General features: G+C 40.2%; 1 protein-coding gene across 5 annotated transcripts in view; it reads left to right on the top strand.

Annotated features, from left to right (window-relative positions):
* stxbp5a (syntaxin binding protein 5a (tomosyn)) overlaps positions 1 to 27,321 on the top strand; it is a 99,785-nt gene that overhangs the window by 41,494 nt on the left and 30,970 nt on the right. For all 5 annotated transcript variants that reach the window (XM_067572306.1, XM_067572304.1, XM_067572303.1 and 2 more), the window contains 4 exons: positions 2,094 to 2,194; positions 12,373 to 12,507; positions 19,332 to 19,395; positions 20,736 to 20,819. In XM_067572306.1, coding sequence (XP_067428407.1) covers positions 2,094 to 2,194; positions 12,373 to 12,507; positions 19,332 to 19,395; positions 20,736 to 20,819 — 384 coding nt within the window. The remainder of the gene's footprint in view (positions 1 to 2,093; positions 2,195 to 12,372; positions 12,508 to 19,331; positions 19,396 to 20,735; positions 20,820 to 27,321) is intronic.

Below are 27,321 nucleotides of genomic sequence, written 5' to 3'. Positions count from 1 at the left end.
GCAAAGAGAGTTAAAGCAAAAAGAAGCCACATACGTTTTTATCAGATGTTAAGGTTGAATCTGGAAAAGTGGTGACTACATCTCAGGAAATTAATCAAGCCTTTAAAACTTTCTACTCACATCTGTACATCACATCACATCTGAAGAAATGGATGCGTGGTTTTCAAGGATTGATCTTCCAAGGCTGTCATCTAATCAAGTAGAAACTTTGGATGTTCCAATTACAGAGGATGAAGTTAGGAAAGCTGTTAGGCTTCAGGGTTAGATGATTTCCCTGTTTATATATTATAAGAACTACATTGATATTCTGACACCTATCTTAATGAAAGTATACCTCAAGGCTATATTAACAGGTGAGTTACCCAGTACATTCAATCAGGCAGTAATTTCAGTGATTCTCAAAAAGGGAAAGGACCTGATTGACCCAACCAGCTACAGGCCTATCAGTTTAGCAGGGGTTGCTTACAAGGGTTGGAAGTGTAAAAATGAAACGGGTACTTTCCTTTATTAAATGTGGGAATGTTCTTTTGTTTCTACTTTTTGAAAACAAGTAATTAAAAGTATTGGGGAGTGGGTGCATAGGCCATTGCCAGAATCTCCCCAGCTGTGTTTATTAGGAGACTGGTCTTTCCTACTACCTGGTATATTCAAACAAAAATTTGGAGTTGCACCGATGGGCTTTATTGTTCTCCGCTATTGGAAGAGCCAGACAAAATCAGATTTTGCTGAATGATTAAAATTGATGACAGGCGTTGCCTCTTTTGAATCAAGGACTAATAATTACCAAGGGCAGTTTTATGAAGTTTGGTCTAATTTTCTGATGTATATAAAGGAAGAAAACTAACAGGAAGTAAATATTCCTACATTTTTTTTTTTTTAAGGAAAATGTGCTACCCCATTTATTTGGTATTTATTGATACATGGTGTCCCCTCATTTTTTATTTTTGTCTCCACAGTTTACTGTTTTTTTTCTTACTGTACTTGTAGCTAATTCTGTATGCCTGGATTAATTTTGTTCTGTTTATTCTTTTATTGATTTACTGTAATAAGTGGTCTTGTGTGTCATTATGTTTTGTATATATTGAAAAAGTTAATAAAAAACTTTTAATTACAAACAACCATTCAGTGGTGATGCATAGAGAAGTTTGATGTTTTATTAAATGGAAAAAAAAAGTTTTTATTTGCAGCCTACCTGTGAAAGAACCAAGATATCTAGTCAAGTTCTGGTTGAACTCACCTGACACTACCACGATGTGGTGTGGAATAACTTGAAATCTGTTACCTATTGACAGCAATATTGAAAGTGTCGATTGATTCTCACCAGAAATGTCTAACAGCCTGTCAGCCTTTGCCAAAGGACGTTGCCTGGGAACTATATTGCATAACTTTCAGTGGTTTGCATATATCCCTTTGTTAAATCACTGCAAATCACAGACGTCAGTCAAGTCTCAACTCACCCAACCGTTACTAAGCAATTGCTCAGCTAAAATAGGCAGTTTTGTCTGTATGTCATGTTAAGCTACTGAAGGCATTAAACCTACAAGCCACGGTGAAAATGATGAAGCATTTTGTCAAGTGTCGATTGACTAGCTGGAAGATGGTATTGAATACCTACATCATGGTCTGATTCTGTATGGGAAAAGCATGAGTCTGATTTACGTCATTTATGTATATTTATTTCATGCAGTATTTTGGTTGTGTGTGTTTCTGTGTGTGTGTGCATGTGAATGTGCATGTTTTTCAGCGTCTGTGTGACTGTGACTCAGCAGCTCAAACAAACTCAGGGAGATGGAAAAGATTTTTAGTGCCTCCTACACACACACACAAACACACACACACACACACACACACTCATATGGACATCTTATGAATCATCATCGTTACCTGTGAGGAAGCTGCCTGATTTTAAATCAGCCTGAGTTTCCAGGGAATGTAGTCTGACTCACAGAGAAAATATGCAGTCTGTAGATATGTTTATGGACATTTCTGTAGCTACGTGCATATCAATGATGTGACCTGTGTTTTGTGTAAAAACTTTTTCCTGTATGTTAATCTTTGAATATAACAAAAAATTGCCCCTTCTCTTATGACAGGGAGCACTTGTGAGTGCCCTGGCTGATGACACTGTCCACCTGTGGAACCTGAGGCAGAAGAGACCAGCCATCCTCCATTCCCTCAAGTTCAGCAGAGAGAGGTAAGCTATGCACGCAAAACTGCAAATGATGAGACAGACTGTTTGCTCGAAGTCAATGTGTCCATCCCACTGCCACGCTCCTATCTTTTTCTCTCAGTTTGTACTCTTCCTCCTCATTTGGGCCCTCGCACTCGCTCTGCTGCAACATTAACTGTGAGACTTTCAGAGCAGGGGCAGTGTCACAGTTTGCTGCCTGTGTGAACTGTTAGTTTTCACTGACTGTCATACTGTATGCAAACAGATGGCATTTCATTTGGCAAATGTGTCTGTGCGCCTGCAAAATTGTGCACAGGGCAAAGGAGGTGACGGAGAGGCTGATACTCTCCCTCTCCCTCTCCCTCCCTCTCTCCCTCTCTCTCTGTTTCTCTCTCTGTTGGTCTCTAACTAAACACGCATTATTTGGGTCACTTACTCTGCCTTTGAGGCACTGCCATCACTGGGGCACAGGTGTGAACCTACCCAAACACCTGAAGGTTTACACCAGCAGGTTGTTACATACCCACACAAACATAACGAAAATATATTTACACACACAAAATAAAATACATTTAATTGAACACATTTGGTAATTGACAGGTGCTGATGAAGGAGTGCTTGTGTTCATCCAGTAGAGCTGTGGGGGCATGTACCATGTAATTGCAACGCTTCTGAGTCAAGTCAAAATGAGGACTTCTGTAGCATGTCATCCTTCCCCTCATTTCCTGTCACCCCTCTACTGTCCGCTATCCAAAAAATAAGGGGAATTTGCTTTAAAAATGTGATAATCCAGTTGCCACCAGGGATCATTTTTAAACTCTTCTTGGTGGTACATCAAAGACAATCCAACATCCAAAAACTGATATGTCACTGACAAGAAATGTGTGCTGGGAAATGAATTATATGATGAATATGGTTCCTTTTTATATTAAAAAGTTCAACAGACAATTCTCAACTTGCAGATGTTAGAATGTCCATGAATATGCCAACACTGAGAGCTCAAAACTGCTCCAGCTTACAACTCCGGTATTACATGATGAGAGTATATTTTTACAATGAAAAAAAAAAAGGTGGCAAAATGTTACATGTGCGCATTGGAACAATGGCTAACTGAGAGGAATTAAACCACACTAAAACCATATAGTATGTTTTGATGTATTACTGTACGTAATGGACAAAATAACGCAACATCAGATGAAACAACCAGGGCATTTTTGTCATTAGGAAATGTTGTCTTAGGTCTGATAGACAAGATGAGTGAAGTGCAGAAGCACCTCACCTCAAGGGAGTTTGTGTCCTCCCATCGCAGATGCAGTGATTAGCCATCAGAGCCAATCATATCATTGGCCAGCGATCTGTCGCCGTGAAAAGTGGTGAATGGGTTAAACGTCAGAGCCAGTGATCTGTGACAGCGTTGATGTGATGAACAGGTGGCCGGCAGCGGCTTTTACGGCGGGTTGTGTTCTCGTGGAGGCGCTTGACCGCCTCTGACATTTAGTAAGCGCCGCTGTACAACCCAACAACCCCGAGACACAGCGACACAGAGGAGCGGAGTTACTGCATCCCACGAGATGTCAAGATGAAAGAGAAGCTTCAAAGTCACTTGGGACATTTAGAATCGGAAGTAAAACGAAAGCAGTGGGAAAAAAATGGACGGAACAGGAGAAAAGACTTCTGAGGAAGAAAAGTTTAGAATTTGAGGAAAAAGGAGAGACAGAGGAAATTGGATGGAAGGAAAGAGAAGGAGGAACAGGTAACATGAGCAGGAGGAGTGCTTGAGAGGGATCATACATCCCACTCCCCATTCCCTGTTCTCTACTCATTAAAAATTCAAGAGGATGAATGCCAGCTTTCAGCCCTCATCTATACGTAATATGTATAGCATGGTCGTTTCGAGGAGAAAACGCATATACTTGAGCCTCATGAGTGATACAGTCTTACTAGTTGATCTCAGCATTAGACATCAGTCTGTCTGTCGTGCAAATTACAATGACTTCACCTGAGGGCTTTGCTGTCTCAAACAATACCAATCGTTCTGCTCTGCATAAAGTATGGACATGACAGCTTGCAATCACTCAACTTTATAATAACAAGTTCACATGTTTTCATATTAGTGAAGATTTCAATCAGGTGCTCTGTTCTCTGGTTCTCTGTCACAGGAGTAAACATGCACAGCAGGTTGATGCATGGAAGTAAATACATTTCAAAAAAACAACATTTTTACATCAATTTTATGTGTGACCAACTTGCATCTCTTGACATGTAAGAAGCAAGTTTAAAATGTTTTAGGAAGCTCAACTACTAATTGATGTGGCACAAGTCATGTTCTGCTTTTGATCCAATTATTTCTAACAAATTGGCTGTAAAAATATAAAATAAAATATAAAATATTACATAGCAAGCAATCCTTCAGTCTATTTATTCAAGCAGTATATATGAAATAGATTATATTCAAGGTAAATGCTGTCTTTATTTTGTATTGATTGCCTTACACCTGGTACCATGTTACATTCAAATATTTGCAGATCAGCACTCCATTTTCCCTTTCTGTATACTGATGCAACCAGCTCTGCTGTCCCCCCTAGCTAGTATTATAATAGCTTCCCCAAACGAACAGCCTCCAAAGATAATAGGACCATCAGGGTTTTGTTTTGCCCTTATTTGAACTATCTTTTCATATGGTGTAGCAAGTGCCTTGCACTCTGATAAGCCTGTAAGATCCCCTCTTGCTCTAAAGGCCACAAATATCTCTTATCTCGATTTTTGTTCATCTTTATAAAAGGTGCACACCCTTTGTTGCATGGATCAAGGCTTTTTAATATAGCTGTCAAAAGAAATAACATGAGGTTACATTTCCGGGTTTCTATTAGAAGATCACAGTTCAAATTGCCATGTGGAGTTGAGAATGGCTGTCAAAGAGAAGCCAAGAAACTGTGCAGAGGGTTTTAAAGACAGACACATTCCAGGATTGAATCAGACAGACCTGTAAAATATATAAAAGTATTCGTCACCAACTGCCACTCTCTCCCATTTTCCAATTTTTACCTTTGCTCCTTAGTTTTTCCCTCTCTGGCTGTTTATTTCAAAGCTTGACTTTAGCTTGTCAGAGTGTAGAGGACAAGGCAGCCATTTCCTCTGTCAACAAAAGGACAGTCACCCAACCAGTTATGGTTGGGTGACTATCTAACTGGTTGCCATGACAGCCCGCTACCAGAGTGCAACAGAATCGAAGGGAACAACAGCCTGTCTCAAGCCAAAGGAAACCCTCTTATTTAAATATGTCTAGGTACATCAGCTACCCTGAGGATTGTTTTTGTTTGGTAATTACAGATTTTATTCACAGAAAAAAAGTTAGATGTATTGATATTCATCATATGCATATATTAATATTGTGGAAAATATGCTTATATGCTTTCTTGCCAAGATTTAGATGAGAAGATTGATACTACTCTGATGACTGTTAACTATGGGGGGAGAACTGGGAAGTTATTAGCTTAGCTTTATGTAAGGGGTGGAAGCAAGGTGAGAGAGGTACCCTGTCTTTCTCCAAAGTTAGAAAGATGCCTACAAACACCTCTTACACGTACGAATGAATCATACATGTTGCATGTTGTTTATTTAATCCAAACCAACCAAAAATATAAATTTGACAATTTGTGGTTTTAGAGAGAGTTTTGCAGTGTAACCATCAACGCAGCACCACTGTGCAGCGTCTCTGCTGGCTGTTGGGCAACCTCATGATGTCAATGAAATTGTTCCAGCCCATAACTCCCTGTAAAACCACAAAATTGTCATTTTTTATTTCTGTTGGTGTATTAAAGATACAAGCTTCAACATGTAAATTAGTGAGCTTTAGAAGAAAGACGTTGAGTAGTTGTTTCCCTCTGCTTCCAGTCTTTATGCTAAGCTGCGCTAATTGCTGTCTGAATCCAGCTCGGCACTTAAAGCAGTAGTTTGACATTTTGGAAAGTTCATCCATCCACTTTTTTCAGAGAATTGGATGATTAGATAGATACCACTCTCATACACTTTTAAATATATTGCTACAGCCAGCAGTCAGTTAGCTAGCTTAAAGCCTGGGAACAGGAGGAAACAGCTAGCCTGGCTCCGTCCAACGGTATCAAAATCTGCCAACCAGCATCTCTGAAGCTCACTAATTAGCACATTATATCTGGTTTCTTTAACTGGTACAAAAATCAAAGTGTAAAAATAACAATTTTCTGTTTTAGGAGTGGTAATGTACCAGCCTATTTTTTGGCTGAATACACTGGGGACAGCTCTCTTGCTAACAATATCTTTCTTTTTGCCTGCTAGCATCAAAACGTTATTTCTCCTTTACCATCTGTTGAAAGGGTTACACACAGAAACTAAAAAATAAGGCATGGCTGTGGAAAATTAAAGATGAATTCACAGAGAGCAAGTTGTCTTTCAGAGTTTTATTGCAATAAACAGTTCACTTTTGCAAATGCAGATCCCCCAGTTTGCTAGGCTGAAGAGATACTGTATGAAGTTCAGTGTCAGTATTTGTGCATACAACTGTGTGCGTCACAGTCATCCCATATTCGTCACCCTAACAGGTATTTTTAATTCATCGTATCTCTAGGGAGTTTCTTACGGTCTCTGCTGAGAATTAAGAGATGAAGGCCAAATCCTTATCTGCCTTTCCTCCCTGGACTTTCCCCCTCTGCCTCTGTCTAATGAGAAATAAAAGTTACAGTGATTGAGCCCCACAGCTTACCTTTGATGGTACCTGTTGGGAACATTTTCACACGGGAAGCAGAGAGATGAAGTCTTACAATGTGCTTTCGGCTATAAAGGCAGTATAACATAATCTTAAGACAATAACATAAGGGTATAAGTTTCCATTTCAATGGCTAAAATCATTGCAGGCTAACAAATATAGAAAAAAAAATTGATCTAAAATCTAAATCTAATCTTACTTTTGTTTTCATGACACATTTATTTTCTTCATAGCCTTGATTCACCGTGTGAATCTATGTGCTACTTATCATTTTAGGGCCCGTTCCAATACTGCAAACAAAATCTTTCTTCCTTCCTTCTCCTATCCTTCCCTCCTGTGATCAGAATTTGATGGGTGAAAGCAGCGTTGCAGAAAGCCCTCCAGCGTCAGCATCCATTCATATCAGATCACAGGCATTAGGAGAGAGGAGAGAAGGGAGAAGAGGAGGAGCTGAGACAGACTGGGCCTCAGCCAAAGAGCAGTGAGTCAGTCTGTGGGTTGGAGTGTGGGGATGGAGGGAGCGCAAAAAGAAATCCTGCCGAGTCATTCTGGCGTAGGATGCTCTCGTCACCTCCTGGCCTCGCAGGAATGCACTGCAGATGTTGATGCTATCGTCAATGCAGGGTGATATGATGGGACATAATAAGAGGGGGGAGTCAGGGTCACCACACACACACAGACACACACCACAAATGAGACCCAACCTCACTTTTATTCTTACGCTCATTTGTAAGATTTTTTAATAAAATTATTTCTGAAATAGAACTCTTTGTGTTCTTGATATATTTGGGTCAGCCTCTAGGAGCTTATCAGACAAGTCATTTAATATCATAATAGCTAGAATATCCTTTTTGATCGCTGCAGGAGTCACGGGCCATGTATTTTTTGAGAAAGACACCAAAACCTTAAGATATCTGCTTAGTACTTTGTCTAGCGTAGTTGTGCTTCAGTTAAATGACTTAAAATGTTTGGAAAATTCTGTTGAATAGATTTTACTTAGAGATATTTGACTGATTAAAGTTGCTACTTGGCTGTTATCCCTCCTGTCTCATTTTCTCTTCAACTCTACCTTGTAACTGCGCAAATGCATACTATATATAAAAAAATTGTGAAGGTGAATTAGCTTTAGCATTGTTTTAATAAGGATAAAGCCACAGACTTGGACTGATTATCGCCAGGGCTCTGTGTGTGTTTTGTAGAGAGTGTGTGAAAGTGTTCAAGAGATTTGTTGTAAAGATGAACTTGGTGTGTTTATCATTAGATTAGATTCTTCTTAATTGAGACCCTGTGGGTAGATTGGGGTCTCTGGTCTCTCAGATTAGAACAGACTCCATCCAGTATGGAGCTTTGCCAAATGGATAGTGTATGTCACCGACTTTAATTTGATTTGTGTTTTCTTATTTCAACAGTGACAGCAATTTTTCCACATCTAAAAGTTAATCAAGTTCTCTGGCTTAATACCCACTAAGTTATCTGCATTGTCTTTTTCCCAGTCATCAAGTCCAAACAATGCTGCAAGGAATAATTGCAATCTCACATGCTGTAAAACTCCTTTGTTTTTTATCCTTTCAGAAAAGAATATTGGCCAGATACAGTACAGTATAAACAGAGGATTAACATACATTATTTGATTACTACACAGTATATGACTTGAATCAGCCCTGATGCTCTTTCTGTCAGCATGTTCTACTGTTATTATTGTGCCCACCAGCATAATTCTTAAATGAATATGTTTGCATACATGGCATTTCCACATAATATAATAAAAGTCTGTGTTAATTGTATCCTATTACAGGAATTCATGAACCACATTATATCATTTTTACAAAACATTACTGTCTAGTCAGCCACTCAGCATTAGTGACCAGTGCTTTGCTCAAGGCCAATTTAAGTTGCTCAGAAAAAGGGAAGTATCACTAAATTAGAGCAGTTAAGATCAAACTTTTCAAACTGGTGACTTTCTCGTGAGTTAGGCGCAGATCACTCCGTTTCTAGTGATGATCCTCTTTGACAGGATCATCACATAAAACCATGCATTACAAATGATAATTTTCTAAAGTATTCCCTCCCCCAAATTAATTTGCAGTGAGCCATGCTCTCATACGCCTAGCCGACAGTGCGGATAGCCTCAGAGTTGTGTGTGGCAGGCGTCTGTCATTTCTGAGGCAATGTGTTTGGCCCTGAGCCTGCAAGCTGGCAGCTGCCTTTGTGTGTCGTGACCACTTGAAGCTGGAGATTTCACTGAGAGACACGTGCTTGCCCGACAAGTGTGAACACAGTGACGCACACATAAGTACACTTACACAAACAATTGGGTGCGTATTTGCATGCACGCAGAGAAACGGACACACACACTTACAAACTGCAAGCAAACTTGTGTAATTATGCTCCTGACACTGCCTCTCTGTTGGCCCTCTCGTACAGGCTCTCAGAACACATAATCAGTTATCTTGTATGTTCTCACATACACAGATCAAACATATTTCTGTACAACATACAGTACATATAGTATCTAAATACATTAATTCATACCAACCGCTGAGAAGCAGGCACACATGCAAATGAACACACACAGACACAAGCATATACAGGCACTTAAATACAGAGAATAACTGACATTTATGCAAACAATGTTTATATTTTCACAAAATCATCAGCCAGCACATACACACACTCCAGCTTTCATATGCATAGATGATACACTGTTTGTGCAGATGGAAAAGAACATTAAATCCAGTAGACATTCTGCCTACTGGATATAAGGATGCCACAAGTTGTCATGGAAAGTCATCTTGCTCTTAGTCATCTTGCCTGGTTAAGTGAGCCTTTGCAACTTAGTGATATACTGTCCATGTCTTAGTAAGTGAGGTCATACTCCTGTAACCCTGTCTCTTAAATATGACATCCATAAACAATACATTTGTATGATAAAAGATGTTTTTTAAACATAATGCTGCCTGGATTATATTTGTTTTTTGACCAGTAAAAACTAATATTGAACTCGGATGCAAAAAGCTCACAGTCAGTTCTGTTTGCTTACAATATTGCTTCTGGCAACTAAAGCATGAGTAATGTTTTATGGTTATCTTTAGGCAACTATAAGCACTGTGGTTGTGACTGTGGTTAAACAACAACAGTCACCGCTGACTTGAAGCATTAGATAGGAAGTATGGACTTTTTCAGGATTTAACCAAAATGAAGGTCTTAAGATAACCCTTTTCAACTAACCAAAATTCAACAACACGTGGGATGCATGTGAACCTCATTCTCTGGTGTCCTAGGCCAGTGCTTTGTATTCCCAACCATCTACCTCAAGCTCTTTCTATGACATCTCTGCAGCATAAATATGTCACACTTCCTGGTATTTGGCAAAGCTAAGACATATTTCCTAGGTGATTGGGTTTCAGAGTTGTTCAATTGCTCTTAGTCACCTTGACTGTCAAATGATGACATACTGTACATGTGCAGTTCCATGTTTGATTAAGCCAGGTCATACAGTATTCCTGCTGTGTGTTAACATATTTGTGTGTGCGTATGTGTGCATCTCTGCACATTTTGGACTGTATGGATGAGATTTATGTCAAGTAGCTCGGGCGCCTCTCCTCAAAAATATGAATATATTCATATGTTAGAGCAGAGCATTGGGGCAGAGAGGGAGGGTGTGTGTGTCTGTGTTAAAGTAGGAGCTGCAACTCTCAATACAGCGCTGGAGCAACAGTGTGAGATGGACTCACAGAGAGAGAGAGAGAGAGAGAGAGAGAGAGAGCATGATACACAGGAAAGACATTGAAAGTCACTGCAAGGACATACTGTATTTCCACAGATGTGTGCTTTGCTGTGTGTTAAGTGCATGTATGTCTACTGTAAATCACCTGCAAAATACATTCATATACCACAAATTTTCTTTGCCAAATACCAAAGGAAACATAATTGCTGCCACGATTCTGTTCACTGGCAACCTATTGTCACATCCTTATACCACACAGGGACAAATCAGAGAGCAGAGACTGAAAACTGCAACTCACATTTTGTTAGATTTTAGGGAAAGATTGCTGGTTTTAATTACATTTTGATGGTTAAAACATGCCTGTCTCTTGCTTCAACTCAGCATTGATTTTTTTTTTTTTTTTTCAATATTTAACCAAGACTACAATGTTCCCCTAACCAAGTGCTTTTAGTTAACAAACCATAAAAATGTTACTCATGCTTTAGTTGCCTGGATAATGAAGGGAAAACAAAGGCAATATGCTGTGTACAGCTGATTGCAGAATCCTTCAACATAAACATTTCCTCATTATGTTGCTAAAAAACATAATCTGGACGCATTACATTTCCCACAAACCATATTTGCTGATGCAAATTACTTGCATATGAACATAATTTTTAGGAAGAGGGTAGTAATGTTATGCAGTTTTGTTACTGAAGTCAGAGCCATGCAGTTATGTTCTTTCCTAGAATACAGCATATAGAGCCTGGTCTTATGTTCTGTTGCAGTTTTATTTATTAATTTCTGTCACAATACCATTTAAGCTGATTGTAAGGGGAAACACTTTTATCTCAATGCAATGTTTTCTTGATATATCATATCCACTTAATCTGTCTTTGACAACACATATTACATTTAAATATTAAACTTGCTGTGCTGAGTGATTTAATCGCTAAATATGAGCTAATCTGACAGTGTCATGGGGGAAATAGTCCATTGTGTCCTTCCTTTTGGAAACAGTGCTGAAAGAAGACAGTGCTGTCAAGAGAAGTGGATACAGCTTCATTTCTCCTCCTACTTGGGTGGGTTTTCCCAGCTGATGAAACAGGGGCTTTGTCTTGCAATAGATACAGGCCGCTGAGGTCCTCAGGTGTGGCTCAAACCACTGCACAGATACAAAAGGATCCATGGAGGAGCCAGACGACCTTGAAATATTAGCAAGCCAGATTACCAAGGTTGTACATTATTATTCCTCAGACGGATTGGGGGTTGAATTGGAGGATGGATGAAAGAACAAAATGATGAAAAAGGGATGAGAAGATGAATGGATAGCCACGGTTAAGGAGGGAAGGGTTTATAACCTCTCATTAAACTTAAGTCTGATGGATGGATGAAAGGAGGAGATGAGGGGATGATGATGAAAACAGGAGAATTATGGGTGTCTCTTTGCCCTCACACATCCTGTAGGTCTGGAGAGAGAAGAGCTGATTGAATGAAAAAAATCTCTTAGGTTTGCCGCTCTCCTCTCAACTGCTTCAAACTGATGGAGTGGTAAATAATCCTCTATTAGTTTTGCATACTTTGTCTCTTGTTATAATAGGATGTCGAGTGATTTTTGAGAAGCTTCTGCCTCTGGGCTTTCTGTCCCTTTTCCCTGTCTGTTCTGTCCATCCTTTCTCTTCCTGCTCATTCTCAGTCCTTTCTTGGCTGCTCTTTTAACCCTTCATCTCCTCTTTTTTTTTTTTATCTTCACAGAATAACTTTCTGCCACCTGCCCTTCCAGAGTAAATGGTTGTACATCGGCACAGAACGAGGGAACATCCACATTGTCAACGTGGAGTCTTTTATGCTCTCAGGCTACGTCATCATGTGGAACAAAGCCATTGAACTGTGAGTGTTATAGCACACGTGTCACCCTCTGATGCTGCCACATTTAATGCCTGGAAAGTTCTTTTGCATTTGCTCTCTTCTTCTTCTATATACTGCATGATTTAGCGTGCTGCTTATATAGGTTTTGTGCCATATGGAGTGGGGTGCTTATCCAAAGTGAATCACTGATCCGTTGATCAATATTTAAACTCTGTAGGAATCAAACTCATATTGCCAGCGCTGCAACAAAGAGCTCAGCGCCTATTGACTCACCTTGCAGCACTTAAGTGAGGTGAGGGATGCTGTGTAATCAGCATTTCACCTTTCAAAAGGTTATTGTAGTTTTAATGTAATGAGATAAGAAAGAATCATTAGTCAGTCTATCATTTCCAGGCACACTATCCGACTCCAGGTAGTGAGCAACCTGTCTCTTTGCTGTTTCAATGGATCTGTCAGCTTGACAGGCTCCATTTTGGTTCCCTGCTGTAGAGACTTAAATTATTCACTGGAGCGTTTTGCTTCACGCTTTCCCCTCATCCCCTTCTGTCCATGTGTGTGCGTGTGCAGAGAGAGGGAAAAGAGGAGGAGGGAAGCAGGGGGTGGAACAGGTGTCTGCCGAGATCAGTGTATGGTACACACAGACGTCTCGTCTCGTCGACAGGGCTGCAGGGAAGAAAAGGCGAGAGTGAGTGGTGGGAGAGGGGAGGAGGGGAGGAGTTTATGACAGAGAGAAGACGGGAGTGGAATGGATGAGACAGGGCTTTTGCCCGGGGAAAAGGACACACAGAGAAGAAGAATGATGGAGGAGAGGAATGGAGAGGTGACAGAGGGATAAATGCAGGTATCAGAGGGCAGAGTGGAAGATGTATCCAGAAAAGGAGTCGTGCAGATAAGTGAGGAGTTAGATGGAAAAGGTTTCCAATTAAAGAAAAAAAAGGGCAGGAGAGGAAGGTAAGGTGTGATAATGATGAGATAGAGGGTAGATGTGGATGATAAGATAGAGAGGAAGATACTGGGGTACTTCTTGAGTAAAGGACAAGTAATAACTTCCGGTTTTTTTTGGTTAACTGTTTTCACTCTTCTCATACTGACAGTAGCTTTCACACCACTTCTTCTCAGTTTTAACCAGACGTCAATACTTTTATTCCCTGGCTATCCACACATTATTTCAACCTATCACCTCTATTCCATAGCCATACATGCGGTCATGAAAAAGTGCTTTCTAGGACAAGTCAATACATCTCCAGAATGGTAGATATGTTTGCTTGATTATAAACAGAAATGTGTCGCTGTCACAGGGAATATTAACTCAGTAAAGATACATTACTTAAAGTTAGGCAGAAATGTTTCCTGCTGTTACGCCCAAAATCATACTTCTTTTTAGTTTAATTTAGTTTTTACAAAGTCTATTTTCTGGTTTGATGACATACCATTTTAGGCTACTTCAGCTATAACCTGTGACAGGATGTAATAGATTTAGAAGTAGAATCTTATGCTGCTTTCACATAAAACAAAAGTCACACATTCTCAAACTACACATGCAAACAGCCTGATATCTCCTCCTTGGTATCACAAATTACAGCAAACTCACCATGTTGGTACTCTAGGATGATAAAAATTAAATTTTCCATTTATATTTGCTAATACAACGAAATCTACACAAGTAATGATATTTATTAGTTTATATTTTATTTTTAATTCATGAAATATACATCTCCATATCTGATTTCACTTTTGCGCTCACCTCCATTTACTCAGCCCACCCAAAGATGAACTAACCTAACAACCCTCCCATAGTTTCTCATGACATTCTGCCCTGCCACCCTTCACACTTTTGTTATGCTGCAAAACTTTCTTTGACATGTTGTTGTTTCCCCTCAAACTGTAGCTCTGCACGATTCGTTTGAGGAAATTAGGTTTTCATATCTTTTGGTTCAGGCTTCAATCACTCACACAGATGTTCTGTGGGATACTATGTCTTGAAGATGGCAGCAGAGCCAGGAATCGATTCTCAGATTTGTCACAGTTTGGGTATCTGTTTGAGTGTATGAGTGTTCTTTCTTTCTTTCTTTCTTTCTTTCTTTCTTTCTTTCTTTCTTTCTTTCTTTCTTTCTTTCTTTCTTTCTTTCTTTCTTTCTTCTTGTTCTGTCTCCTTGGGTCTCACTGCCAGCTGTGGGATTGATAGGGTTCCTGTCCAGTTACTCTCCTATTGTCCACTTTTGATGCTGTCATTAGACGAAGGTAGCACTTGATCTAGAGTAACTGCAATTAGAGCTGTAACGATTTGACAGAAAATGAAACAAAAACAGTTATGATCATTGATTAGTGGTTTAAGTCATTTATCAAGCAAAAATGCTAAAATAATTGCTGGTTGCAGCTTCTGAAATGTGAGGAATAGCTGCTTTTTCATAGTTTTCAATCTAAGATATTTAATATATTTGGGTTTAAAACTGTTGGTTGGACAAAACAAGCTATTTCAAGACATCACTTTTGCCTGTGGCAAAAATACTGTCTAGTGGGCATTCGCAACTATTTTCTGACATTTTTGTCGTCTCAACAAATAATAGATTAAAAATAGTGTTGCAGCTCTCATTGCAGTTGGTTAAGTTGTTAAACATGCAGGTCATAGTCAGTATCATTAATGGCACACTAAGTATTCTACATTAGTATTATTGTCACCTGTATAGTGTTATTGAAAGCACTATGAAACTTTTATTTCAAGTCTTGCCTACTACACCTCTGTTCCATTGTGATCCCTGTAATGAGGCAAGGATATGGTCTGTACTGGGGTCATCATCCCTGGGGCCCTGCTATTTGGAGACAAGCTGCAATAGCTGTGCCAGTGGCCCCAGGCCTGGCCTGGTCCAGTGCTCTGTGTGTCTGTATGACTCACACCTCTGTTCCCAAGCTGCTGTACTGGAAAGACTAATAGACAAGCACATTACCAACTACATGGCACTATAGTTCAGCCAATGCTACAGGCATTAAGGCTATTGCAATAAGGCCACATGTGAGTCTTGTATATGTTCACATCATGGATAATTTGTGTGCAAGTATGCACTCTACGTGCAATAAAATGTTTTTACATGTGTGCATATGTTTGTATCTGGCAGCCTGTGTGTGTGTGTATGTGTGTTGATTTGATTCAGCTAGATGGTCACTGGGCACAGAGAGCCAGGGAGAAGTGGGACAGGAGTGGTAAAATGTTAACAGCTTACTATGACACATAGTTCACGTGAACATGTTGGCCTGAGGCCTCTCCTGTTCCGTCCTCTTTCATTTTCTCCTGCTCTCCCACTCAGGACCCTGAAGCTATTGTAAATCCTTGTTTGCATATTTCATTGTTTTACTTATGTTCCTGCGTACTGTGTTTTTATGCATCTGTGAGGTCCTCAGCTGGTACTGTACACCAGCACAGCAACCTCCAGTATCCTGAAAGCTGTTCACAACGCTTTCAGGCCCCCAGGCTCCAGGTGGAGGTCCAGTACAGTGACCTTTCAATACCCAATGGAGTTAAAGGTGCAAATTACAAGTGATTTTGCTGATTCAAATCTTTTCGTTCAGTTCAGAACAAAGGTTTAAAGTCACTACAGTGTAGTTTGCAGTGAACGCAGTACGTTGTTCATAAGGTGCTGCTTTAGTCTTTTCTTCAGTCCTAGTAAGTTTAGTCTGTCGCTTGTTCAAACTATTTCCTTCAGTTCAGTACAAAACTAATCCTATAAGCATTGTTTATAGAGGTTAATAGCTGAGAAAACTCTTAAAGGAATGGTGTATAGATAGATAATAGATGAGAAGATTGATACCACTCTCATATCTTTTCATCTAATTCTCAGCAAGAAAGGGAAGAAGAACTTTTCCCAAAATGTTATTCCTTTAACTGCAACAGTTATTGTATCATGATTGTCTCTGTTTCTTTTGCTGTCTTTCCGTAAACTCTTAACCACAAAGCAAAATACTGTAGTAGCATGATACTGTGTATGGGTGAGCTGAAAATGCTGCTCTCAGTCAACAGCAAGGGGGGCTCCAATGTAAAACCTACTGATCTGGTCAATTTGATGATTTGGTGTTTAAATTTTGTTCATGCATGTCATGCATCAGTACAGCCGGGCCAGCAGTGTCATCTGGGATATGATTTTTCACGCTGGCATAATCGCACATAGCATCATGTATGGTTACCTGAAGAACGATACCAAATTAGCTCCATATTTGAGTTTTACAGAAGCTCATATGCATTAACACCCAGTCTGATGAGGTGACATGAGGCCACATAAGGTATGTGCGTGCTGCAAGAAGGCTGTTGAAGCCATGTTGCCGCGTAGACACTGTCATGGTGACTGCACCTCCGCTGCCTCAAAGAGTGTCACCCGTGGTGACACCAGACGATCAGGACTTAACTGTGTGTGTATGTGTCTTTGTATGTAATTAACTCTTTTTAGAGGTATATGTGAATGCATACCTGTGCTTTTATATCTGGAATCATACCTTTCCTATTTTTGAGTTCACATGCTGTTGTTTATTATGTGTGTGTGTGTGTGTGTGTGTGTGTGTGTGTGTGTGTGTATGTATTCGTGTATACGTGTGGGTGCGCCTGCACCGAGGAGCTGTTTTCGAATTCAATGAGGTGTTGCCCTTCCTATTGCTTAAACATCCCCTCTGCGTCATCTACACACCCAGACACAATTGCTTTATGGTGTGTGTGTGTGTGTGTGTGCTCAGGTCTTTGTGTGTGCCTGCAACACATACGCACAATAATGGTCCATTTTCTTTAATGTACTGAAGGCATCACTGGATGGGAGGAATACTTGATACAAAAAGAAGGATTTGGTGCAATAAAGATTTATAAGAGATGACTGTTTGATGTCAAGGTGGAGATTTTCAAGATTTTATGACATACCGAACGTGTGTTACATTCGCCACGGGGCATTTAGTTTAACTCTGGTAGTCATATGTGTGTGACATGAAAGACCTTGAATCAGTAGCTGCAAGACAGGAATGCGATACTCATGCGAGTAATGAGGATGATGGCATGCTCAGACCCAAACAAGCATGTATGGAAACAAATACAGTTGTAAGCACGCAAAATAAAGCATATATTTGAATGAACATGTAAACACTATCAGAGATACACGTGTACTTATATGTGTGCATGTGTATATCTGATACACACACACACCCAAATGTTCTGGTCCCTGAAGCCCTTTTTACTCTGTATGCAAAACACAGAGTCATTAGCAGTACACAGGCAAAAATGTGTGGTTACAGGAGCGTGTTGAAGTAGTTAAGCAGGCGTTGTTTGTGTGTGTTTGTGTGGGAGGGTTTTGTGTGTTTATGGCGGAGTATGGAGGAATTTTGGAAGCCTGTCTGCACTCTGCCCATCCTGCCTCTGTTGCCATGGTGATTCATTTATCTCCAAAACCTGAACGTGTATTTGCGGACTTTGTGAATATGTTCATGTCAGATTTATTTACTGTATGACAACATGTTTTAACAAAAACAGATTTATTATGGAGTCTCACAAGGGGGGGGGGGGGGCGCAGAGAACTTTGCGCATAAGATCCTAAAATGAGGAAATGTGGGACAGGAGGGCGAGGGTGCATTTTCTAATTCGGCGAGAGGGTAATTGTCTGTTATGAGTGCAGGATTTACAAAGGGTACGGGTGTTAAGATGTGTCTTAATTGTGCCGACATGAAAATACATGTGTACGTGTACATGTGCGAGCTGCTGTGGACGGCTGTTCGCTGAGAGACGGGCAGTGAATGGGGATTAGATAAATCAACAGCTCCAGCTGCGGCAGAGCTTAGGTAATAAGGCTCCAGCACTAACAGGCTAAATATAGAGACAACTGACTGACTGCCTGCCTGCCCACTAACTGCTACCTTCTAATACACACACACACACACACAGATTGCTGTAGATGCTTCCCCTCTCCAGCCCTTTGCTTATACTCATAGATTCATGCAGAGATGCAAGGCTAAACAGTCATTCATTCCCTGCTTTTAGGTTGTCATGCAAAACATGTATTTTGATTTGAACATTGACAGTTTTTATAGTTTAATATTTTCATTCCTGTGCCCTGTCCTTCAATGTCAAACTGTACGATCACTTAAAAGCTCTGCAGTACTGGGCCAAAACAAGGACTTTTCATTGCCTCCTTTTTGCATTACTTACACTTGGTTGCAGCATCTTCTTCTTCCTCTCCTTGTCAGGCATCCCTGCCCTTGCTCCCCGGTATCGAGGGTTATGTTTCAGACTCCAACAGTCGCTCTTTTTTTTCAGCTGTGACCTTCCCTGGTGCTTCTCAGCCGCCCACATCATCTCTTTGTGGCAGGGCAGGTTAGGTAAATTCTGCTGGCCACGTGGCACAGGGAGAGGAGATTTGACATAAGGCTGTCTGGAGGGTAAAGCACAAACAGGAGAGGGAGAGGAGGGGGCAGGCAAGCATTTTATGCTGTCTTCTTTCGCTGACATGCAAATGCTCTCACATACACACACACACACACACACCGTGCACATACACATAGCCATTGGGGACTGCTTGGCCTGACAGAGCCATCCATCACAACCTTCAGTGAGCTTATGTCTTTGAACAGCCTTTTAGAGCCTTGGAGTGATTGGCAGCTCTGTCCTCCCATAGTGGACCTCTCCCACAGGTTCAAAGACATTCTCTTTCCACCTTAACCTCTCATATGCTCTCTCCATACACCACTGGTGTATATTGTGAGTCAACTATATGTCTTTGGCTTTGTTTGATGTCTGAGTACTCTATTGCATCATTGCTTGAATAGAAAAACACTCTATTTGTCTTACTCTCTCCTTTTGTCTTCCTCTTTCTGTCTCTCATAAGGTCCTCCAAGGCTCACCCAGGACCAGTTGTCCACATAAGTGACAACCCCATGGACGAGGGAAAGGTAAAGGACAACGTTGCCCACACACATACAAACATGCATGAAGTAACAATCTCTGTTATTCTCTCCTCGATATCAATCACACACAGCAAACCATGTACAGTATTAGCAGTTGTTCAGACAGTAAAAAATCCTGCATTTAAAAAATGTGAGCGATCGCAATCGGTGGGGGCGTGTTGTTTTAGACATTGGTGAGATGATGAGATATGATCCAGGAATTCAAGTTGCAGTATTAGATCTAAAATCTGAAAGCTTATCATACATCAAAATCCTGCACAGTGGTTTGTTATATTCACTTCACAAGGGGCGATGTGGTGGTTCCGTGGTGACACTTGGGTTTTTGACATTTCGGTGAAAATAGATGACTAAGGATGAAGTCTTTTTTAGCATGACATCACTTGATGATTCAGTGATTCCATCAGCAAGCAAGAAATGCGTGATATAACATTCTTCAACCAGTAAACACCAGGACACATTAACCTTTGATGCAATTAAGAATGTCAGTAAACTAGTTTGATCAGTTTGAATTAAAGATTAATATTATTGTTCTTACTGGTGTCTATGGCCCTTAATTGGTTGTTCAGTAGACTCTATGAAAGCCACATTTTTTTCTCCAGCCCAGTAGAGAAGCTGGTCTGCTGTCTCTTCTCCACTGGCTGAGCCATTTTCGCTGGCACCACTGTGCCTGGCTCAGCTGTTTGGACAGTATGAGATGAGTGAGGTGGCTGTCTGAGCAGACAATGATTATTCACCACACCCAGCGATATATATTCCACTTCACCCATACTCTGTAACACAGAACATGCTGTATGTATATACATGAAAATGAATCTGGGCTTGAATATAGCCTCATTGTCCTAGCATATGTGATGTAGAACGTTGCAGTAGTCATTCTCACTGTACAGTTAAAATACTGTATTATATGAATTTGAAAGTGGTGGCAGTAGGTAGAGATTGTTGCTATAAATAAGACTTCTATAATTCAAACATTTGATTCGCATTTTACATTTTGTCATTTGACAGATGCTTTTATTCAAAGCAACTTACAAGCGAGGCAAGACAATCAGAGATTTCAAGGATTTCATAATCTAAACAGCCTTACATGTCAGATGTTCTAAAAAAAAAAAAAAAAAAAAAAAAAGTTGTTATCATCTCTTGTGAACCAGGGTGGGCAGATGTCTTCCCTGAGCTGCTGTAGTCTGCTTACACCTGACTTCCTTTGATGCAGCACATGAATGTCAAATGTATTACTTATTTTTCCTCCCATCATGGGGTCTCTTCTATCTTCTCTCTGTCATCTCTCCTACCTATCTCACTGACTGCCTGACGCTCTTCCTCTCCAGCTTATAATTGGATTTGAGTCTGGGATCGTGGTCCTGTGGGATCTGAAATCAAAGAAGGCCGACTATCGCTACACTTACGATGAGGTAGGCAAATCTCTCCGATTTCCTTTCTTCTCTAACAACTTTCAGTCATTCCTCCCACTTGTGAGTGTCTTTTTAATACAAAAGCGAGAAATGAAATCACATATTCATGAACCAAACTGTACAGTTTGTGTACATATGAGTGTGTGTGCTAGGTAGTTTATTGCTAGAGCAAACTTAGAGTTTGAGATCGTTTACTACAGCTGGCAAGGCTTGTTAGTTGAGCCTGTGGATGTTTATCACACATACACATTCTGTACATACACAAGACACTCAACCCCTAGTGTGATTCTCCTCTTTCATCTGAGTTTTAAAGCTAATGATTGTACGAAAAAAGACTGCTGACTGGGAAGGAAATCAACTTTCTACTTTCTGTTTCATCACAGAAGGGTAGAGGGTGACCGATCTGTCTTCATGGGAAATAATGTCTCTTAATATGCTATTTAATGAAGATTAAGCTGAAAGTAGAGTTTTACAGCCAACTGTAAGTGGATTTACCAACTGGATTATCCAGCTATGAGAAGAATAAAAAAAACCTCAAAATAATTACTTAATGTAACAGTTGCTTGTTACCAGTATGAATACGTGAAATATGACTAACTTCACTAAATGAAAACTTGAAAATAGTGTCTATTCAGCTAGCGCCACAGTCACAACTATAGAAAAGATGTTCCTCACACGAGTAGTGCCATTTACAAAGAGCGTTTTGTGAAATGCATGTTTTAACAATTTCATAATTTATACAGTAGAGTGCCATGTGTTCATGTTTCCAGAGTGAGGCTGCAAGGCTGCACAGTGATTTTGCTTGCATGTTATGGTTGTAAAAAGGGCAATTTCATTTTGTAAAAGGTCCACCTTTTTAAAGCACTGAGTCATGTGGCTTTATTGGCTTCCCCAGAGGCAACAGTGTGCGTCTGTCTATAAATAAAAGAAGACGTTACAATAAAAGAGAGACACGGTGTCAGAGTGTCCAAGCTCCCCTCTGGACTTAGCATATGTCAAACCTACACTGTGGTATACAAGTGAAATCTGTACCATATGATACATCACCATTACCTACAGCCATTACAGTTAACCTCACCGTCTGTTACCTGTGTGTTTGCATGCAAAATCTTATTTCTTAACAAATCTTGCAACCTGCAAAATCTTACGATCTATTGTAAATGTAATAAAATGTCTGACAGCCTATAGTTTGTGATTAAAATCGTGGACCCATTTACCGCTAATGTTTGTGTTTCAGCTCGATCTGAGCACAGTCTGACCTCCCACTGTCCACGGTTTAGCGTCTTATTGGGAGCTGAATATAACTATGAATAGGAGATCTCATTCATAAACCTGTACTTGTGGTTTAAGCAGACTGAATGGCCGGGGGCTCACTTACACAGAAACACGCGCACAGTCAACATGTACATGGACATGCAGCAGTGTCCATGGTACTTAGACACAGAGCCAAACCGCCTGTTTAAGATAATGAGATTATCGTAACGCTCACGCTGGTGCTCACCTCATTGGCGGCGCTGTGGTGCTGTAAGCACACTGAGATAACAAGAGTCACCAAGGACTACATAGACACAGAAAAGAGTGGATTTCGTATGTTCAGTATGTACCGTATCTCTCTCTCTCTCTCTCTCTCTCTCTCTCTCTCTCTCTCTCTCTCTCTCTCTCTCTCTCTCTCTCTCTCTCTCTCTCTCTCTCTCTCTCTGCCTTTGCTCTGTCTCCTTCTCTCAGATAAGCTAATATCCTCCCGCTGCTCCTAGGGCATTACAGTCTCTAGTATTGAATCTCCCGTGGGAGCTCATCTCTTCTCTCCAAACTCCTTCAGTTACACCTCTCCAGAGACTGGGAGCTGAGTGGGCGGGGTCTCAGGAGAGAGGGGTGTGGGGGGGGACTTGTGCTCCTCATTTGGCTCACTATGATTTACTCTGACGAAGCGAAAGAGCCGGCAATACACAACCGTTCTTTCCTCTCTCCTCTCTTCTGGAATGTCTCGAGGTTATTCCCTCCAGATAATACATCCAAACGGTTTTCAGAGTCGGATATCTTTTAAAGTTTTATTTAGCCTCAGTCAAGCCTTCAAGGACACTAAAGAAAATCTTTGCATACTGCTGTGCTGCATTAATAGAGAAATGTTATGATTGCAGCATGACTTTTCTAATATTACTGTTGTGGACAGGGCTGTAGTCAAAACTAATTAAAGTGCTGTAGGAGATGAGCACACCAGGGCTTTGTGATGGTAAAGGTGGGTGGTATGGAGATGTTGATATCAAGATCATGAAAGAAGTAATCAAAAACACACACAACAGTAGCTCATATTCATTTTCATTATATTTAACGAAACTGTTATTTGGATTTGTGCCATCATATCTCCATATGAAAACGTTGGCACTACTTTCCATATTCAGTATATTTTGCACACATATTATACAATTTTTCTTCTAATGTATGAAACTTGGTTTATTTTGTTGTGTTTATAAATGTAAATACTTGTTTTGTTTACAGATGGAAGAGCTCATTGACCTTTGTTTGTATAAATGCCACGTGCAGGTATTTCTGGCCTCCTGATTGGTGGACTATTCCCAGGTGATGCTTGTTTATAAACGCTGCCACTGCTGTTTAAGAAATTTATCTCACCTAACGAGGGTCTATTGACTCAAACATCGTAATTAAATAAAGTGAGTACAATTTACCTACAGCGTGCAAGATTTCTAATTACTTCTCAGTTTACACATCATTAAAGGATAGGTTCATAATTTTTTTAAGTCTGTCTTTGTTTGTGACAATAGTCAGGTGCCCAAATGAACGTTGAAACATGTTTTGTTTGCTGTAAGCATTCCTCCTGCTCCTGCTTATAAGGTTCCTTCATAATATTCTTTCAATGTAAATGTTGAGGACAAATCCACAGTCCTCGTTCTGTGCAAAACTGTATTTAAACATTATATAGGATTCATCATTGGTTGGTTTGGTACTAAAAGGACTAACTTTGGAAGATATCCACTTGGTTAGACAAATTTGGAGGGCTGGAGCTTCATATAAGCTTCAGATAAACATTCAAGTACATTTTTGCACAAAAGATGGTCTGTGGATTTTGTCCTCCATCACTTGCATTGAAAGTGCAATAGGAGGGGATCCATTTTGTTATCCAGTGAGGGAACGTTGACAAGAAAGAGCATTGGAATGGCTAACCTGGTCGCATTAGCTTTTAGCTTGGCTAACAGACCGGCCCGCTATCCCCTCTTCTGTTTGCATGCGCAATGCTTCCTCTTGCCTCTGAGCCATTGTAGCTTGCTATGCCTGTCCACTGTCACAGGGTATTGTGTCCTCAGGAGTCTGTTGAGCACCGCTCTAAGCTTTGGTGGAAGTGATATGGGCGAGTTGTTGATAATATTCAGAAGTTTGGTTGGGCGGTACCTTCTTAGACTAGTTGCACTGGTCATGTTATCTGCATACTTGCTCACATTAAGACAGGAGTCCCTAACATTCTTTGTACCATAACCAGGAGCCAGAGAAGCTGCTGCACTGCTGCGCGCCTCCATGAATATATTTGCATATTCATAGCTTCTGGAGTTTTTAATGTGGGAGAAGGAGTAGATGTCATTTTAAGGATTTTAAAGTGGTAATTATACTTGTTTTGCAGAAAAACCATATCAGACACACATTATTGTTCCATGCAGAGTAACTTTATATGTCTTAATACATGTCTGGAGAGGATTTTTAACAAGAAGAATGTTTCAATGTTCATTTGGGTACCTGACTGTTGTTTTAAGACAGATTTGAAAAATTGTGAACCTATCCTTTAAGACTTTGTAGAAATATTTACTATATATATTGATGGTAATGGTGTAAAAGATGTGGTAAGTTTTGCTGTGTTCATTGGACATGATGACAGAGACAGTGAAGGCTGAACTTCCAACATCAAGATGGTTGCTATGGATACAAGGATCTAATTTGATGTCCAGATATAGATGTTTTACTTTACATAGCTAATTTCTGTCATCGACCATATATTTAACATCAATTATAAGCCACTCGTAATGCATGGATCAGTTGGTACAATTGGAATTGTTTGCTGTCATTTGCTGACATCATGAATGTTTGCAAATCCAATGTCTGTACAGCTTCTGCAAACAATGCTGTAGGGTGATATAATGTTTTACAGCTATCAAATCCATTGCAAGCTATATTCTTCCTGCTGTGAGCTCCTTCTCCTGCTGCGCGCTTTCATTCAAACACTATTTGCCTAGAAGCTCGCTGTCAAGTATCAAAGTTGTCGACTGAAATGAACAAGGAAGCTTTTCCTCTTCTTCTTTCTTTTTCAGCAGCAGAGTAAGCCAGCAGACCATGCAGTGATGGATTTTGATGGACTTTGGAATAGGCACGTCTTAAAGCATATTTTAGTTTTGATGGAAATTTGTGGATCTTTAAACGAGCGGAAGGCAGTCTGTGGTCTAGGATTTCAAAGGACAAATGGCCTTTATGAGTGATGTTGGCTCCTGTGTTCTTGGCACATTCTTAACGATTCCTGAAAACATTCTCACACAACGTCAGCAAATAAAGTGCTAGCAAGGGAAGCAATGAAATTGTTTTGACTCAAATGAAGACAGCTTTCGTGAGTTGTAGACGATGTCAAAATTCAGAAATGTCAGCAAGTCGTGGGACTTAACCTGGCTCCCAGACAACAACAAAGCTTTAGGGAGAGTTCAGACAAACAGCAGAGACAATAAAACTTTTGGTTTTACAAGCTCCCAAAGAGCTGAGAGAGCACGCCTTCCACTCTTGTGTCTTTCAGTGGATTGTCTATTATTAGCTGTGGATCAGCAGTATGGGTTTCCAGCGAGTGTTAGCCAGAGAGTATCCGTCACCCTGACCCCGCTCCACTCTCCTCCGTCTGAGTCAACACCTCAGTCTGAGTCCAGTCTGATGAATGTTTGATATCATAGCCAGATCAGGACTTCTTTTTCCCTCCTTCCTTCCCTCCCTGTTTGTCTCGTGGTAGCCGCTGCTTTTCCGTGTCATACCATCGAAATGGCTCATTATTCAATATTCTGCTTATACAAAAAGCACAAGGTTCCCGCCCAGTTTAATCTGTCACAGCTCAATCATTGGCATTTTTCTATTTCCACATTGTTTTCCTGTAATGTTTTCTTTATTTCCTCTCCTTATGGCCTGACTATTTCTCTTTTTTCTTTTTATATAATTTTGAGTTTGATAATTCGGTTCCACTTTTACTCACTTTGCCTTCTCCCTGTTTCTCTCTATCTCTCTCATTGTGATCTCTCCTTGACTGTCCTTCTGCCATGTCTTTGTGTCATGTTCTCTCTATCAAATCATGTAAAGGGACCAGCAGTTTGTGCTGCGAGGCCCAGTAACTCAATTGAGGATACAGAAATTGGTGGTAACCTCTGGTGTGAAGTGCTGTACAGCTGCAAAGATCACATCTGTGACAACTAAGAATCTGTTTCCATGTCATTATACAAAGAGGCGTTTGTGCAGAAAAAGCGTGCACAAGCATGCCCCAGACTGTGACATAGTGTGTATTTTAACAGGGAATCTGCACCAAAACATAATAAACTGAGGGGAAAAACATTTGCTTCTATTTGTCCGTAGGCATACCGCAATTCTGCGAGCTATTATTGAAAGCCAACACAGTAAAAAGAGCAAACTAATTCCAGAAACCACAAAGCATTAATTACTTAATTTCCAATTAGTTTTGTTACTGCTTCGGCTGTGGATGAATTTATTGTAACATATTTTAACATCAGAATTCATATAATAAACACCTTGACAGCATTTTCAGACTTAAACCAAAAAGATGATAACAAATTATTAGCACTTTTTGAAACTTAGTTCCTGATGGTGAGATTCTCCAAAAAAGACAATGCATTTTAATGCATCACCAGAAAGATAAGACCATCAGAAAGTTCCTGTGATATTCTTTTTGACGGATAGCTCAGTTGACTCCATTTGATATTTCCTCATGCAGTAAATCCCTCCCATCTGGTCGTCTAAGAAGATTAAAAGCAAATGCTACATATTATTGGCAAAGTCTATCTGTCTACCTAGTCCTTCATTAGGAAGTATTCTCTTTCTCACTTAAGACCTGTTGAGAATACAGACAGATAATGTAACTATTCATAGCTGATGGGTCATTTGGCAAGTCTGGTGCAATATCCATTAGAGGATAGAATATCATTCTTTATATGATGGTCAGTCTCTGTGGGGCTTTTACTCCTCATAAAACTAATGTTGTTTCAAGAATCCTTGTTAAAAAAAAAAAAAATGGAGGGGGGATGGTGGTGGTGGTGGTGAGGGGGGGGGTTGGTTAGGTCTGACATTCAACATTTGTTGATCAATGTATTTTTGTAACGTCATTCCCAACAAAAATGTTGATGGGGTGGGTTTGTTGTATCTGATTTGTAAAGCTGGAGACGTTACTCTGTAGATCCAACACTTTGGTCCGAATGGTTTGCAATCAAATTTGGTACAGACATTAGTGATTTCAAGAGGA

The sequence above is a fragment of the Thunnus thynnus genome, chromosome 18 (genome assembly GCF_963924715.1).
Source record: "Thunnus thynnus chromosome 18, fThuThy2.1, whole genome shotgun sequence".
Taxonomy (NCBI): Eukaryota; Metazoa; Chordata; class Actinopteri; order Scombriformes; family Scombridae; genus Thunnus; species Thunnus thynnus.
Note: the sequence above shows the minus strand (reverse complement) of the source record. Positions and strands in the feature narration are given on the sequence as shown.